Source organism: Gymnodraco acuticeps, unplaced genomic scaffold (assembly GCF_902827175.1).
Source record: "Gymnodraco acuticeps unplaced genomic scaffold, fGymAcu1.1, whole genome shotgun sequence".
NCBI classification, from domain to species: domain Eukaryota; kingdom Metazoa; phylum Chordata; class Actinopteri; order Perciformes; family Bathydraconidae; genus Gymnodraco; species Gymnodraco acuticeps.
Window position 1 is genome coordinate 166665 of NW_022990519.1, and position 17295 is coordinate 183959.

Sequence of the window (17295 nt, forward strand, 5' to 3'; positions counted from 1 at the left end):
CAAATAAGTGTTTAACTTCATCCAGATAACATGTTCATGTTTTAATTCATATTAACAATACATAAACTGTGTCCATGAACGCAGCTACAGAATACCACACACCTTGAACCTATCATTGTCTACACATGACCTTCAGGTTACAGACAACGTGGGCAGTATTACTCCTATGTGTATGAACAGGGTTCTGGTAGGTTCTGAATATTATCAAACAAGGTATACAACAGGTGGAGAAGAGGAGTGTTAAGTCCTGCAGCCAAAACTGCTTTGAGTGTCCATGGCTCTGGTACAGTGGGTTTTTACATTATGGATCAACAAAATGCACACACTCACTGATCATTTTTACATCCAGATGTCCAAATAAAACTGCATACATTGGTTCTTTACCCGAAAGTTTTCACAGAGCACTCTCACTTGTTTCTAATCATCCGTAAACAGTCCATTAAAACCGGACTACCACCAGCTGTCTTCTTAATTTCGGTGAGAGCCAGATGAGGTTTGTACGAGGTTAAATCACTGCTCTTAATGTTCCAGCGTGTTATCAAATGCACCAGACCACCCACTGTTCCTATTATTTTGTACCTCTGATGCTAGATGAACTGATTTAGGCTCACCGTATTCGAAGTCTGTCAAAATTGAACCTTGTGAGGAATGTTTTTTTTTGCACTTCTTAGAAGTAACACTCAGTAAAAACTACTTTAACCTATTTCTTATTTATATGTACACAAGTACATGTTTATTTATCCATGCGTCAGTGTTGAAGCAACACAATGAATCTGATTGGCATAGGTCCTCAGTCAATTCAGCATTTGGTTTCACACATCCTAAAGACGCTCAATATATAATCAAAATGTCAAGTGTTAGTCAGAATATGAAGCCCAATGTCTTAGAAACAAAATCATATGTCTATATAATGCACTTGAGGAAGGCATTGCGTTATAACAGCTGAGTCGGGTCAAACTGGAGACCCTGATTGGAAACAATGATGAAGAGTGACACTGATGTCCACATTAGAAATAAAATGAGGTTTTATGAGTGATTAATGCTCGGAAGTGGTGCCAAGATATCCTGATAAAAGCCGTAATCATTTAAAAAAGGATATAAATGACATGCGTAAGATGTGTGGGTGAATGATGGTTAAATACTAGCTTAACAAAAAATATGTGTATGTCCATGACTTGGAGTTATTAGTCTTATGACTAGGCAGCCATTTGACTACACTCCCTGACGCTAAAGCTGAGGTTAATTCAGGATTCATTTATTTCATGTGAATACAGGTTGATATTATTTGAAAATAGCTATCACAGGTTGATAAGTTTGCATAGACCCTTGAAACCCAACCATAACCCTCATTAACAATCTCAATGATTAAACTACCGCTCGGCAGCAAACCCAACTTCACACTTTGTACCGGGGTTTTGTAGTCAATTAATTTACAGCTGTAACTGCTGTAATGATCTACGTGATACGCTTACATTCAAATCATACTTTGCTCCTTTTAAAATTTAAAACTGTGGCACATAAAATTGTTATTTTTCCTTTTGGGAAATCTCTTTACAGAATAGTTTGTATCATGCCACCACTACAGCCAGAACCAAATAGTGTTTTGAACTCTGCGTTCAGTTAAACAGAGCCCACTGTGGCTGCATTATTACAATACACAGCAATAAAATCATAGACTTTATTCAAAGAGTACAAAGAGTGAAATGGGGTATGTTCCCGAGATATACAAAACACTCGTCAGAGGGGAGACAGAATCCACTTGTAAACATATGCTGCGTTTGTGGCTTTGCTCTTCACTCTGACAGCTAAAAGAAATAAAAGCCTAAAACACTGTAAGAGCGTACAGTACTTGGAGAGCCAAGAGGGGAGGGGGAGTGGGGCGTCCTTGGTGTGATAAACGCTGCTCTCTTTAGCTGGCGATTTTCTCAATTTCATCCAGATCATCCGTGTCTAGTTTCTCGATGTTCTTACCTGCAGAGGCAGAAACCAAAGAAAATAGCGGGGTTCATTTTTAGAGTGTTGACGCATGGCTGATCACTTTTTAAAACATCCATTATGGATATTCCTCCTCCAACAAAATTAAACAGTATGAAATAACCTCATCAACTTGATTGTGTATAAGAGTGTGTGTGTGTGTGTGTGTGTGTGTGTGTGTGTGTGTGTGTGTGTGTGTGTGCTGCAGACTTACTGAAATGGTCCTGGATCCTGTTGAGGATGTTCATGCTCGACTTGCTGTCCACCATGTTGATGGCCAGTCCCCTTTTGCCAAATCGACCTGTGCGGCCAATCCTGTGCAGGTATGTCTCGTTGTCCGGGTTACCATCCCTGTCTACAGGAAGGTCGAAGTTGATCACCACAGAAACCTGCTCGACGTCGATACCTGAAAGTCAGAAAAAGTGGAGACACACATACATATTACAAGGGAAAAAACGATGAAGATGGGCAGAACTGTAATACACTGTTGTACATGTACCCAATGCATACGTTATATACTATAATAATTAAATAGTTTTTATTCAAACTTGCCCTGATTGCTCAGGTTTGTAATCATGATTCTATAAAGTGTTTTTCCTTAAATATTTGTAACCCTTTCATGCATAGAAGTCACTACAGTGGACAGCTATTCAAAAAGGTTCTTGTATATGCATGTTTTTGTGTTTTTGCATAGTTGCACCATCAGCCACTACATAGGACCCTATTGCATCATCCCATACACTGCCACTCAGTGGAAAGTCAGTGCAAGTGCATGATAAATGTCTCTAAACCAGTGGTTCTCAAACTTTTTCTGTCAAGCCCCCCCTTTGGAGAAAAAAGTCGGGGCCCCCAACACAAATAGTCAGGCTCAGTGGCGGCACCAGAGATTTATTTTCGGGGGGCTGTGGGGTAGCTTGACGTTTCATAGAGGGTGCTCAAACATTTAGGGTTTCCCATTAATGTACCGGGAGCTACAGTGGAATTTTCTACTGCAACACTCCCCAAGCATATACACAATGTACCCGCGACTGTTACAATGAAGGCTCGATATCAGCTCACGGCATATAGGTGTAAGCAGGGGTAAAGTGCTATTTTTATAGGTGGTGTGTGGACCTCACATAGGGGGGTCCGGGGGCAAGCTCCCCCGGGAAGATTTATAAATATTTAAGTTAAAAGCATCAATCTGGTGCACTTTGAGAGCAAAATTAAGAGATCTATGGATACATCTCTCAACACCCATTTGAAACAGAACTGTAAACAGATTTACTTTTTCTTTATGGATATTTTACAAATCACCCTTTTAAAACGTTATTCTTGTTTTCATATCATATAGTATTTCATAGCTGTTTTTATTTATTCTCTTGTTTTTATATAACTATAATGATCATATAAATGTGTTCCTCGGAAATAATTGTTTACACTAATGGTGACCAAAACGTTTGAGACCCACTGAGATAACACGGACAGTCCTTTAGCTCACCGAGGGCTCTCCTCCACCTTGTTGTTGAAAAAACTCCTTATATCCTTTAGCGTAGTGCGTCTCTCTCTCTTGCTCGCGCACACACACAAAATGGCTCGTTCCACACACACACAGCCGAGCTTTAATGAAACACAGAGACCCAGGCGTAATAGTACTGTATCATATTATTTTCGAATCAATAATTATTCAAAATATGTTTTGTTTTTTTTAAGAACCATTTTTCCTCCTGGTCTCTCGCCCCCCTGTCATGCCCCCCACTTTGAGAACCACTGCTCTAAACCAAGATGAACGACAGAAAGCCAGATGGACCAAGTCACCTGCCGATGTCCTGCCAATCCTTTCATTATTAATGCAGTGGTTCTCAAACTTTGAACAGGTGGGCCTTTTCAAGCCCCATCTGTTCCTCATCGCTCCAATAAAATGGTAGGCCAAGCTTAAAATTGTGAAATGTATCGTTCTATAACAGGGGTCTCCAACCTTTTTTAGGATGAGAGCTACTTTCAACAAAAAAAAAAAAGTTGTGAGCTACTTTTACTCCTCTTTTTTGCAGTGTATATATTTAGCACATTTGAACATTATTATATGCTTACCTTTAACCTTTGTGTGCTGTTTGGGTCTGTGGGACCCGTTTTCCATGTTTACTAAAAGAAAATGTATGCAATTTAATTATTTTAACCTGCTTTATTTGGGGGTGGATAGGCCTCACCTCCTCTAGGGGGGTCCGGGGGCATGCACCCCCGGGAAGTTTTTTTTTTTAATGTTGAGGTGAAATGCCTCAATCTGGTGCACTTTGAGCACAACATGAATTTATGGATACAGCTCTCAACACTCATATGAAAGGGAGCTGTATGATTTTCAATAATCCAAACATCTTTAGAATATGATCACAACCAATAACAAATCATTTAAACTTGTTTATTCTTATCTTACCTAGTTAGCATTCTTTCTTTTTATTTATGCATATTTTACTAATCACTCCCCTTTTGAACTTTTTTATTTTTTTTTACTGTCCTATAGTACAGTGTTTTTCAACCCCTCGGGGGAGTTTGAGTTTTTTTAGATGTTATTTATAACTGCATACCTATCAATCTTTGTCCTTTGTCCTTTGATGCCAATCTTTTAATATTTTTTGTTTTTAATTCACACGACCGCCCTTCAAGCCAATCAGAATCGAGCTGCCGCTCTGCCTCAGCTTTTGGAGCAAGTGAGAGCTAGTGAATATTTATGAATACGTGACTGGTCTCATTGTGTGGGTGTGTGTTCAGATGGGGGCAGTGGGGCTATGACCGGCAAAAAAAGCGGAGTGACAGCTTTGATCAGGCGGAAGGGCCCCAAATGTAGTGGCAACGCACTGTGCGTACGATAAATACAAAAAATGTTTAGAAGAATAACTGATTATTAATACAAATATATATTAAGAAAATGTATTAAGCTGTATGATTAATTTGTCATATTTTCCATCATAATGTACTCATTTAAAAAATAAAATTGCATCAGGGGGGTCCTTGGCATGGCAAAGTTTGGGAACCCCTGCTATAGTACACATTGGAATGTTTCTTACTTTATTTATTACACCTATATTAAACAGATAAGGGTGTGCTCTCTCTAGCTCGCTCACAGAGGCTGTGTGCTCCTCCGTGGCGATGACGGCATGCGTTAACAAATAATAAACATATTTGTAAAGTGGGGGGACACAAACGGGATTTCGAAAAGTGTCACGGTTAAACTCCTTATGAAGTGTTGAGGTGCCGCTACACATTGCTTTTCTTCCCGACTGCAATGCTGCCATCGGGAGATTCGGGACTTTTCCCGGTGGGCCGCTGCCGTTGGTGGGCCGCTGGCTCTGACATAGGTGGGCCGTGGACTTTCACAGCGCCGCTGTGCCGGTACCGCACCTGCCGCAAACACCCGCCGTAAACACCCGCCGTTGCGAGGCTCCGGCTGTAACAGTCCACTAACGCCCAGGTTCAATTCCGGCCTGAGGTCCAAAAAATGTATTAAACAAAAAAAAACTCCCGTTCATCGCGTCCATTTGCGACCCACCTATCACATCTCTGCGCACCGCCAGTGGGGCGCGCCCCACACTTTGAGAAACGCTGCATTAAATGTAACAATAAGAAACAATTGGTAGTTTCACGATACCCTCTAGTATTTTGCGGGCTGGAAAAGAGTCATACAATGCTTCTCTGTAAATTCACACATTCATTCTGCTAACCATCCCACCTAAGACATACAGTATATCTCAATTGCAGATAAGTCAATACATATGGAAAAATGGCCTTTTCAATGTAAAAAACTGCTCTGGAGAACGTCACTTGATATAGACTGCCTTTTTTAATGGCTTTACCTCGGGCACAGACGTTTGTGGTGACCAGAACTTTCTCCTTTCCGTTTCTGAAGCGATCGATGACAGCGGCCCTCTGCTCCACCTGCATCTCTCCGCTGAGCAGCGCCACCTGGTGGCCTTCTCTGGACAGCTCGCCTGCCAGCCAGCCCGCAGTCTTCCTTGTCTAGATCAGGCAGAAAACCGTGTGTCATAACTTGGCCAATAATCCGAAAATGGTAATGTAACAAAGGTCCAAATGTGAAAACACAAGTCCACAAAGGCACTGTGTTGAAAGAGTTGGTAAAGTAAGCAAACTGAAAGTGTTGCCAAGCTCTAATCTCACATATAGAAAACACAGATAAGAAAGCTTTGCAAAAAAATCTGTATTTCTTTAATCCTATACAATTAGGGGTTCAGCTGAGAATGTATTGCGACCATGAAAGTAAATTGCATGAACTCACATGGCAGAAGACCATGGCCTGGGCGATGGTGATGGCTCCGTAGATATTACACAGGGCTTGGAACTTCTCCTCTCTGCTGTTGCACAGCACATAGTACTGTTTGATGGTATCCAGCGTCTCCTCCTCTCTCTTCAACTTGATGATGTTGGGTTCAGGCACAATGCGCTGGGCGAAGTTCCACACAGTCTCTTCAAACGTGGCGGAGAACAGTAACATCTGGCAGTTTTCAGGCAGCATCCTGAGTGGCAGGTAAGAGAGAATCCAATTTACAAGCTAAAAAAAGTAGTGTATGCCAAGATCTTCCAAGATCTTTTTTTCTTCTCAATGAACCCGTTTCTTTCTGACCTCTGGATGCGGATGCTCTGGTCCTGGTGACCCTGTGTGGCGATCATGACGTCGGCCTCGTCAAGCACAAACACCTTGATCTTCTTGGGGTCTATGAACTTGAATTTACTGCACCAGTCCAGCATGGTACCAGGCGTGCCAATGACGATCTGTTCATGCAGCTTTGTGCCCCGTGGCACTGGAACAATCACAAGAAACAAGTACAAGTAAAACACAAGAAAAAATGCATAGAAAAAATATTTTTTTTTAAATGTAGATCATCCATTGTAGATGTAGCAAAGTGAACAACAGAGAAGTCTTACATTTGTTTCCTCTGATGGCGTAGACGAGTTTGACCTCCTCATATTGTTTTCCCATCTGCTCGATTACCTTGCCAGTCTGAAGTGCCAGTTCATAGGTAGGTGACACACACAGGCACTGAAGGACAAACAAAACGAGTGGGAAGGATTAAGGGCGAGGCCTTTCAAGGATAAAAATTTTTTTGGGAGTGACAGGTAGGGACACTACCACATACTGTCAGGGCCGTATCCACCATTAATTTTTTCCGAGCTGTGTATACAAAACTTGTGAAATAACTGCACTAAACGGGGTTCTTTGTAGTACTTCCATTTACTGACGATGGGGGCGCTGCATAACTACGTAGCCTCTATTAAACAAACAGAAGAAGACGACATATCAACAAACCACCGCAGCCCGGGCCCTTTCTCATTTCAATGATTTCCAATGACAGCTCTGCATGCATCCCCTGGATATTATTTTATTAACTGCTTTCATCACAACGCGATGTTTACAGAGAGAACAGCTGTGAGGTCCGTGCAGAAAGCAGAGCAGTGTGTATAATATATATCACTCAGTATAACAGACCTACTCCCTTTATTTGCTTTAGTTTAGTAGATATCTACAAACAAAGAGTCGATATTTTTCTAAAACCATTTAGTGCTTCACATAATAAAATACACAATGGCTGTAGCCTGATTATATGCTTTAGGAGCTGTAGGTGTGTGTGGTATAGGTGTGTGTGGTACAGTGTGTGCGTAGATGCAGCGGACAGACGGGTCTCAGTTGGTTTTGTTTCCTCTGCTTACTTTTAATATTTGTAAATACAACTTTTGGCGCGTAATTTATTTTCCTCATTCTAGCGACCAGAGGGGGGAGAGGGGGATATATCCAGTCTCTGATAGTGTTACGTTATTATGAGAGTGCTCTCATACTTTGATTCTGAAATTGGATATATTTATATAAATATATATATATAAATGTGTGTCCGCATCTGTAACCTGTTATTGTCTCATTATACCGCACTGTGAATGAATTAAAGTAAATATATAAATCGTCATGAACACATCTGTCCATCAGACAGAGGGCTGCTGTGCCTCCTGTCATCATTGATGGACGTCTCTTTAAAATGACCGCTCAGAGGAGAGGAGTTCTCATTTCTCTAACCGCCTGCTGCTTCCCCTCCTCTCTCCTCGGTTCCCCTCCTCGAGTCCTCCGCACGCATCTCCTGTGGGCGGGACTAAGTCTTGAGGATAGGAGTCGACGAGGGGAATTAGAGAATTGAGAAAGGGCCCCGGACTGGTATCGGAGCAGCGGAGGAGTGATGAGGGGAATTAGAGAATTGAGAAAGGGCCCCGGACTTGTATCGGAGCAGCGGAGGAGTGATGAGGGGAATTAGAGAATTGAGAAAGGGCCCCGGACTTGTATCGGAGCAGCGGAGGAGTGATGAGGGATCTAGAGATCTGAGTCCAGAGGAGGAGTGATGAGGGATCTAGAGATCTGAGTCCAGAGGAGCAGTGATGAGGGATCTAGAGATCTGAGTCCAGAGGAGGAGTGATGAGGGATCTAGAGATCTGACTCCAGAGGAGCAGTGATGAGGGATCTAGAGATCTGAGTCCAGAGGAGGAGTGATGAGAGATCTAGAGATCTGACTCCAGAGGAGGAGTGATGAGGGATCTAGAGATCTGACTCCAGAGGAGCAGTGATGAGGGATCTAGAGATCTGACTCCAGAGGAGCAGTGATGAGGGATCTAGAGATCTGACTCCAGAGGAGGACTGATGAGAGATCTAGAGATCTGAGTCCAGAGGAGGAGTGATGAGGGATCTAGAGATCTGAGTCCAGAGGAGGAGTGATGAGGGATCTAGAGATCTGACTCCAGCAGGCTGCTTGTGTTTCTGTTCATCACATGACTTAAAAAGCACCTAACTAGATCATGAAAATCCCCCGAACCCCCCTAGCATGTTTGGACCTCGGTATTTAGGAAATCCTGGATACGGCCCTGCATACTGTGATAAGCATGTCATAAAAAACAGTTTAAAAACGAAAGATTGCGATCAGAGATCTCCTATAATAGCTAAATAAAGGGGATACCAACCTGGGGATATTTGTTGTTGGGTTCTACATGACTGAGCATGGCCAGGACAAAAGCAGCTGTTTTCCCTGTTCCCGACTGTGACTGGGCAATCAGATTCTGTGGACTGGAAGACACAAAGACTTAGAACAAAGGAAAATGTGGCAAAAATAGTTAGTGGTTTTAATTCTAAGTATCTGTTGCAAGTTCATCTTATAATTTAAAGTTCATTGAAAGAGTTGCGATGAACTAGGTTGAGATATTTCAGTGAGCCTGTAAGATATATAGCCTTATTAGATGGCTCGGCTATTGTTTAGAGCACTGCTTCTCAAAGTGTGGTCCGCGGACCACTGGTGGTCCGTGAGCATATTGGTAAAATTTCACATTTGAAATAAATAAATGTAAGTTTTCCACACTCAACTTTTTGTTGGTTAAGTCAGTGGTTCTCAAACTTTTTCTGTCAGGCCCCCCCTTTGGAATAAAAAAAGTCAGGCCGGGCCCCCCCAACACAAGTCAGGCTCAGTGGCTGCGCCAGAGATTTATTTTGGGGTGCTGTGGGGTAGCTTGACGTTTCATAGAGGGTGCTCAAACATTTAGGGTTTCCCCATTAATGTACCGGGTGCTACAGTGGAATGTTCTACTGCAACAATCCCCACGCAAATACACAGTGTGACAGTTACAATGAAGGCTCGAGGCATATAGGTGTAAGCAGGGGTAAAGTGCTATTTTTATAGGTGGTGTGTGGAGCTCACATAGGGGTGCCGGGGGCAAGCTCCCCCGGGAAGATTTATTTTTAAATATTGAAGTTAAAAGCAATCTGGTGCACTTTGAGAGCAAAATGAAGAGATCTATGGATATTAGGGCTGCACGATATTGAAAAAAACTGACACCGCGATTTCCCCCCCCCCTGCGGTATATATTGCGGTTTATTTAACCTGTTAAGCCCCAAAGTCCCGGCGGGTACTTTACTTTTTTTTTCACGACACTGTCTCAGGGGATCTTAATATTTAAGAACCTATTAATGTGTTATACCAGATTAACGGAAATAATCTTAGCTAACTGACGATACAAACCATTTTTACCAAAACAAAACACAAGTCTCATAAGAAGCATCTAATAACCCCTGAGCGAAAAATGCTAACGCACTTTGGCACAGAACTCAAGATAAAAGTACCCTTATTACTTATCGCACATACAAGATATCCGATTAAAGCTGAGGTTCCACAGATTATTTAGGTATATAATATCATCACTGAGTGATCCGAACTCGGACAGGGGAAGCAAACACAGACATCACAACACGTACCTTTACGTAGCTTCTAGGGGAGATGTCTCACCGTAGCTGTCAATCTGATCAAAAGACGTGTTCAATGGCATTAAAACGAGAAAAAACGAGGCTGAATCGGTTAATCTATAGGTTGTTAACGTCTCTGTATACAAAAATTATTTCATTTATAATCCATAATTCCATTTTTATGTAAAAATCGCAGAGCAAAAGTTAGCTGCTAATGGTAGCCACCAGAATGGCTGCTGCTTCCGGTCTTGGCTATGCGGCAGTCCAGCGCAGTATAACACACACACATTACCAAATAAGGAGTGAGAGTGACGCGTAGCCAAAACCGGAAGCTGCATACATGGTGGCTACCATTAGCAGCTAACTGTTGTGCTCCGATTTTTACATAAAAATGGAATTATGGATTATAAACAATTGCTTCAAAGCCACATATACATTATCAACCTATGGATCAACCGATTCAGCCGCGTTTTTTCTCGTGTTAATGCCATTGAACACGTCTTTTGATCAGAGTGAAAAGCTCCGTAAAAGGTACGTGTTGTGATGTCTGTGTTTGCTTCCCCTGTTGCGAGATCGGATCGCTTAGATACTATACTTAAATAATCTGTGGAGTCTCAGCTTTAATCGGATATATTGTATGTGCAGTTTCGATAAGTAATAAGGGTATCTTTATTCTGAATTCTGTGCTAAAGTGCGTTAGCATTTTTTAAAAATTAATAAAACCGCACGTCCCTGCGGTGTGAATATTGCGGTTATCGCCATGACACGGTATATCGTTCAGCCCTAATGGATACCTCTCTCAACACCCTTATGAAACAGAACTGTAACAGAACAGATTTACTTTTTCTTTATGGATATTTTACAAAACACCCTTTTAAACTGTATTCTTTTTTTACTGTCATATAGTATTTCATACCTGTTTCTCATTTATTCTCTTATTTTTTTATAACTATAATGATCATATAAACGTGTGCCTCGGAAATAATTGTTTACATTAATGGTGACCAAAACGTTTGAGACCCACTGAAATAACACTGAGAGTCCTTTAGCTCAGGGGTTCCCAACCCCCGGTGGTGTTACTGCCAGGCCGCGAAATAGCTGTGAGTTTATCGTAATATTTGCAGAATTATAAATATATAAAAATATTTTATCATAATATTTTTTTATAAAAAGTTTTTAATGTTCGCACCTATACCAGTCATATTATTTCATCCAGTAGCCTAGTTAATCTTTCACCAGATAACCGTTGAAAATGGCTTTTATGATGTTCCGAGGGATTCGGCAGCTCAGCCTGGTCTCAGCCTCTTGTGCGCACGAGAAAGTTACCGGTGCGCCAAGTAGGAAGAGGAGCGCACAGGAGACAACCGTTTCATTGCAGACTGTTATGTTTATGTGGGGAAATGGCAGTGCATACATTATTTGAGATATATTTCAAACTCGGACTTCATTTTAAGGACATGTCGGCCAGGGGTGTAGAGCTATATGTTTATTTTATTAGCTTTTCTTTTTAATGACTGATTTTAAATGCCATTTTCTTAATGTCTTTAATTTTTTTGTAAAGCACTTTGAATTGCCTTGTGTTGAAAAGTGCTATATAAATAAACTTGCCTTGCCTTTGTTTAAGCACCGGATTGGCAAAACAGGAGAGTAAACCAGTCTGCCTTGATCTATGAATTCATGTCCGGGACTCTCACGGTATCTGCTGCCCGCAGCTGTTTTATAGAAGGAAAACCTCCTTCACTTCATGAAATGGCTGCAGCATCAGGAGGCAGCGGGACGTGTAACTCCGCCTCTGAGAAGTGCAGCACCAGCGCGCCGAGAGCTGTGCCTTTTTACGCACCGCCTTCGCTGTGTTTACCTTCATCAGAACAGCGAGTGACTGCAGGCTGCTACGTGTTAACCACACACACCTGAACCTATTACTCCCCCTTTTATTAGTTTTATGAAGGAGATGTCCAGTCACCAAGGTGCATGATGTGTGTGTGTGCGCTCTGCTCAGCTCAGTGTTTGTCTGTCCGACACCGGCATTTGTTTTCAAATGACCATGAACAGTCATTTACACACATCTGGCTAACTCAATAGGTAGCCTATATGCGGGTGTTCCCAAAATAAATTAGTTTAATTTAGTCTTAATCTCGATGCAGTGCTAAATGCTGTCCGTACACCCCAGCGCGTGCACTACGCTCTGCATCAGCCAAACGACTTGCTGCGCCCTCGCTGCATCAGCAAAAACACGTGGGTTTGCTATCCTGGCTCCAAGATGGTGGAATGAGCTCCCCATTGACATCAGGACAGCAGATAGCTTGCACATCTTCCTGCGCAGACTGAAAACTCATCTCTTTCGACTCCACTTCGAGCGATAGAACTATTAACAAAGCACTTGTATACTAATAAAGGACTGGCTTATCTAAAGCCAGTTGAGTAGCACTTGAAATGTTTGGCTCTATGAAACCTGATGTACTTATATGATTCTGTTTTCTTCAAGGTTGTGTCTTCCTGGTCGAATGTACTTATTGTAAGTCGCTTTGGATAAAAGCGTCAGCTAAATGCAATGTAATGCTGTCGGACGTGCACCGGAACGAACGTCACTATCATAATATCTTCTGAAAACAAATGCCACACACACACGTTTTCCCATCACTGGATTATCCGTAAACAAAACCAAAACGTTGATTTATCTGTTTTCCCGTTTTGGTTTAAAAACTGAATAACGTCGGTTTCTTGGTTTTCCGAAAAACCAAAAAACGACACTGGTTCTTTTTTAAACGTTGTTAATATGTTTTGGATGCATATTGTTCTAGTATTTGTTCAGGCTGTTACATACAATTAGCCTCTGTTGCTACCTGCTGGTGAGTAAATATTAAAATCAGTTAAAATTGACAACCGGTCCGCGATTTTTTTTAATGTATCTGCCGGTCCTTGGCACAATAAAGATTGAGAACCCCTGCTTTAGCTCACCGAGTCTCTCAGTCTGACAGGAGAGGACTCTCCTCCACTTTGTTGTTGAAAAAACCTCCTTATATCCGTTAGCGTAGCTCGCTAGCACCAGAAGCTAACAACAACGATCTCCGGTACCGGTGCGCGCTCTCTCTCTCGCGCGCGCACGCACACAAAATGGCTCGTTCCACACACACGGAGCCGAGCTTTAATGAAACACAGAGACCCAGACGTAATAGTACTGTATCATATTATTTTCGAATCAATAATTTTTCAAATCGCCCCCCACTTTGGGAACCACTGTGTTAAGTGGTCCTTGTATGAAAAAGTTTGAGAAACACTGGTTTAGAGCAACGCATACTCACGGTTCGGCCAGCATCATCGGTAAGGCCGTCTCCTGGATTTTGGATGGCCGGTTGAAACCCATGCCGTACACACCGTTAAGCAGCTGTGGTTTGCTGCACAAGGAGGAAATACACATATTGAGCCAAGTCTGAAGGAAAACCGGTTTGTAAGCATCTCATTAAAAAACATTCCAGTGTAGTAGCCCAAAATATCTAGCAGTTCAAGGACAACAATACTCACAGTCGCAACTCCTCAAAAGACTTGACAGAGTAGAGCGGAGAGTTGGGATCCTTCTGAAGAACTTCCACTTGATTTGTGTTGCTGACAAGATTACTTCTAATTAACTTGTTCAATAAAGACTGTGCCGCCTTGTCGTCTGGAAAACAAGATATATTGCAATTACTGCAACAACTTAAGAAGAAACAACAAGGCTAGAAGACAATCGTGAATGTCAGACAGCATCTACAGAGGATACATATGTTGTGGTATAAATATAACAGACCACCCACCTTTGTCGTCTTCATCTGCAGGCTTCTTTTCTCCCTGCACTTCCGACTTTGCTGCTGCACTGCTGGAGTCTGTTGCTATTGCTGCCGTGCCTGCAATAGTAAATAAAAAGGGTTATTTTTACAACCAAACCCAGTGCTTGGATGATTTAACCCACTAAATGTTGCACACACACTTACCATTTGCCTCTGGTTTCTCTTTTAATGTGAGGCCACCGATCTGTAAAGATAAACATATAGTCGTTTGTCTAACAAAATGCTCTCTGGTATTTTATGAGTTAATACAGTATTATAGAAAAGAGGCACAAACTACTGCTAAATCACGATGACTTCATTACTAGAGCTGTTTTAAAGCCTCTTGCATCATTTCCTTAACAGGCAGCTAAATGCTAAAGCTAGTCACTAATTGAGCACGCAGCATCTCTGCTCGAGCTAGTTACTTCCACGATCAAAAGACACCACAAGGTAGGTAAGTGTATCAGTCTGTCAAAAAAGGCACTTTATTCACGCCCAGCACTATCGTTTAATAGTTCATACTGTAAGAGATCAGAATGAGCAGTTAAGTTTCATTTCAACAGCAATGGAACAGGCCAAAGCAGCCTTTAAACATGCTAACAACACGTTAGCTCGTGTTGCGTAAGTTAAGATTTACCGAGTCCGCCGCGGCTTCTTGCTGGTCCACCGCCTGTGCCCAAGAGTCCGTAGCCATTGTGGAGTAGTTTCTTCTTTAGTTATGTTACTCGGGATAACTCAACTAAGGAAACAAGCTCACAGTGAGGAGAGTCAGTAATGTGAAAGTAACTATTTTCCACAATGGCGTGCCGAAACCGTTTCTGGGCACCTGTGCAACCGCTCACATGTCCGGGTGGAAGGCAAGTGCCCCACGATGATAGTTCCTACGTTTTTTTTTTAAAGTTCCCACTTGGTTTACAAAAACCAGCAAGCATGACTGACTCCTCAATTCCAAATTAACACAACTAATTTGTCTTGAATACATTGTATTTTTATTTTTATTTGGATTGGAGTCGGAATCCCATTTAACAGTTATCTTCAGAGCCTGTAGGTGGCATCAAAACGTTCTGTATAGACTCACCCTTTCTAACACGAACACACACACACACACACACACACACACACACACGCGCGCACGCACGCACGCACGCACACACACACACACGCTGTGACTGACAACAAAGATGATGCAGGTATTTTTGTTATTAATCCAAAGGGGCAGTCCACCTGCCCTAACAAAGAAGACAGAATATACTTTCTACAGGAAACCCAGACACCTAGATTCATGTTGGATTTATTTTAAACATGTGTTCACTGTTTCAAACATTGTGCTGTTATTCGAAAAAATAATGCCTCATAACTGTTTTGGTTATTCTAATTTGTTTGGAGAGACGCCTTGAAAGAGGACTGATTGTCATTATCCTAGCCTGGTTTCATCATCTCCCCCTTTGATTTACAGTATATAACCATGCATTGCCTGAAGGTTCTAAAAGCCTTCACTGAGATTGCTGCAAACGTTGGGGGGTCAAATTATTTGTTTAGTTTTCACAAAATAATTGTTGTTTTGGTTGTAAAGGCTCATTTTGTGTGAAAACATAATTGACAGCTGTATTGAAATAATGAGGAGAGAAATCTGAAGTATTAAGCCCAAAATTAAGAAACATGATTGAACTCCTGTGATACAACCATGTATCATCATCATTAAACAGTAACAAATACTGAGTGAGAGAAGCTGGATCCCATGTGTAGAGAAAGCTCCTTTTGAAAGAGTAAATCATTACAGTTTCTTAACTTAATGTATATTTTCCACTCAATAAAACAACAATAATCATTAAAACGTATTAAAGCCACCAAACTTAGTTTTCTTAAAAGCGTATTGAAGAACAAAAGAGTCACTCAATAAATCTGATCGATTTTGGTAGTTAAGTATTGGACACTTGAGATCAGTGATCCCTGGATTATTCTGCTTGCTACTAATCTATAAGAGCCATGTGTGTGTGTGTGTGTGTGTGTGTGTGTGTGTGTGTGTGTGTGTGTGTGTGTGTGTGTGTGTGTGCGTGTGTGTGTGTGTGCGCGCATGTGCGTGTTTGTTTTGTTGTGAAAAAAAGGGCAATTCAGTTTTTTTTTTCATGCAGTTAAAGTTAGATGAGAAGGTTGCTACAACAAATATGAAGCTAATGCCAGAAACTGCACAACTTGCCCACTGTTGAAATTGTGGAATACAGCTTTCACTCATTTGTGGCACTAATTGTTGCTTTAAGAAACTATTCCCACAACCATTTGTTTTAAAGAACAAAAACTTTTTGTAAGTGCGCACTTCACAATTAGAGGGTTATTACTATGTTACCAGGGTCGTCATTGTAAGCGATTGGTAAGGTCTACCTTTGTTTAAATTGCAAAACAAGTAAAAGGATTGGACGTTTTAAATGCATTTTGAAGGTTTTAAGGATTATATAATAGGCTATAAACTGTAGGCGATTTCAATATATTGGACCAAGGCAACATGCATTACACATTTAACCTAGGGAAGAACATTGCTGAGAAAAGATCTTTGAAATGTCTTCCTAATGAGTCATTAAGAGCTATTGAGATGGGGAACAAAAGAAAGATTCACTGCCCGGAACTGAGAGTTTGGTGCTGTAGATGAAGCCAGGCTATTACCGTTGGCCCCTCTAAGGACCACGCAGGAGCACCCGGGGTCACCTCTGGAGCCAGATCGCTACGGCTGGCCGCTGCTTAAATGCGTGCTGAATTGATTTCACACGTTTCCCCTGTTCCACTGGGATAGATAGATAGATGATGACAGTGGCTTTGGATTGTGCTGAAGGAGATTACATTGATCTCTGTTCCGCTGTCATCCAACGGTCAACGCTGCTCTGTGCGTCATTCAAAGTGTATCTACATGTATGAGTGCGCATAGGTTAGTTGACGTGTGTCAGCATGTGAGGGAGTCTCTTAGATCAGTTTGGAGACAGTTTGGAGACAATTTTGTCAAAGGCTTGAAAGAGTGGAGTTTATTATTGCCTCCAATCAGCTGCCTTGCCGGAGGTATCCATGGCAACTGAAAGAGTAAAAGTAAGGCTTGAGGTCTCCAGAGAATTTGGAAGAGACAGAGAGAAGGACTTTGTATTGCCACATAAGGACTCATTTCAAGCGCTGAATATGACAGAAAGGGTATCAAAGTGGGCGGAGTAGAAAATGGTGATCTGTGTGAAAAAACATGAAGAAAGGTAAACGCTCGGCACATATATACATCATGTAAGATCT

At 41.7% G+C, this 17295-nt stretch overlaps 1 protein-coding gene across 1 annotated transcript; it reads right to left on the minus strand.

Annotated features, from left to right (window-relative positions):
- Positions 1 to 4: 4 nt before the first annotated feature.
- On the minus strand, positions 5 to 14893 carry ddx19 (DEAD/H (Asp-Glu-Ala-Asp/His) box polypeptide 19 (DBP5 homolog, yeast)). Its single transcript, XM_034227205.1, has 12 exons — positions 14669 to 14893; positions 14197 to 14236; positions 14020 to 14109; positions 13751 to 13886; positions 13531 to 13623; positions 8959 to 9061; positions 6889 to 7003; positions 6587 to 6764; positions 6242 to 6479; positions 5802 to 5964; positions 2189 to 2380; positions 5 to 1971 (listed from the first exon to the last, which is right to left on the minus strand). The coding sequence occupies exons 1-12, from the start codon at positions 14723 to 14725 to the stop codon at positions 1910 to 1912; spliced, it is 1467 nt and encodes a 488-aa protein (XP_034083096.1). The 5' UTR covers positions 14726 to 14893; the 3' UTR covers positions 5 to 1909.
- Positions 14894 to 17295: the final 2402 nt, after the last annotated feature.

Coding starts and splice junctions, on each gene's coding strand:
- ddx19 (XM_034227205.1), bottom strand. CDS start 14,725: ATGGCTACGGACTCTTGGGCACAGGCGGTGGACCAGCAAGAAGCCGCG. Junction 14,237..14,668: donor AAGAAGCCGCGGCGGACTCG/GTAAATCTTAAC, acceptor TTATCTTTACAG/ATCGGTGGCCTCACATTAAA. Junction 9,062..13,530: donor CCGATGATGCTGGCCGAACC/GTGAGTATGCGT, acceptor TGTGTCTTCCAG/TCCACAGAATCTGATTGCCC.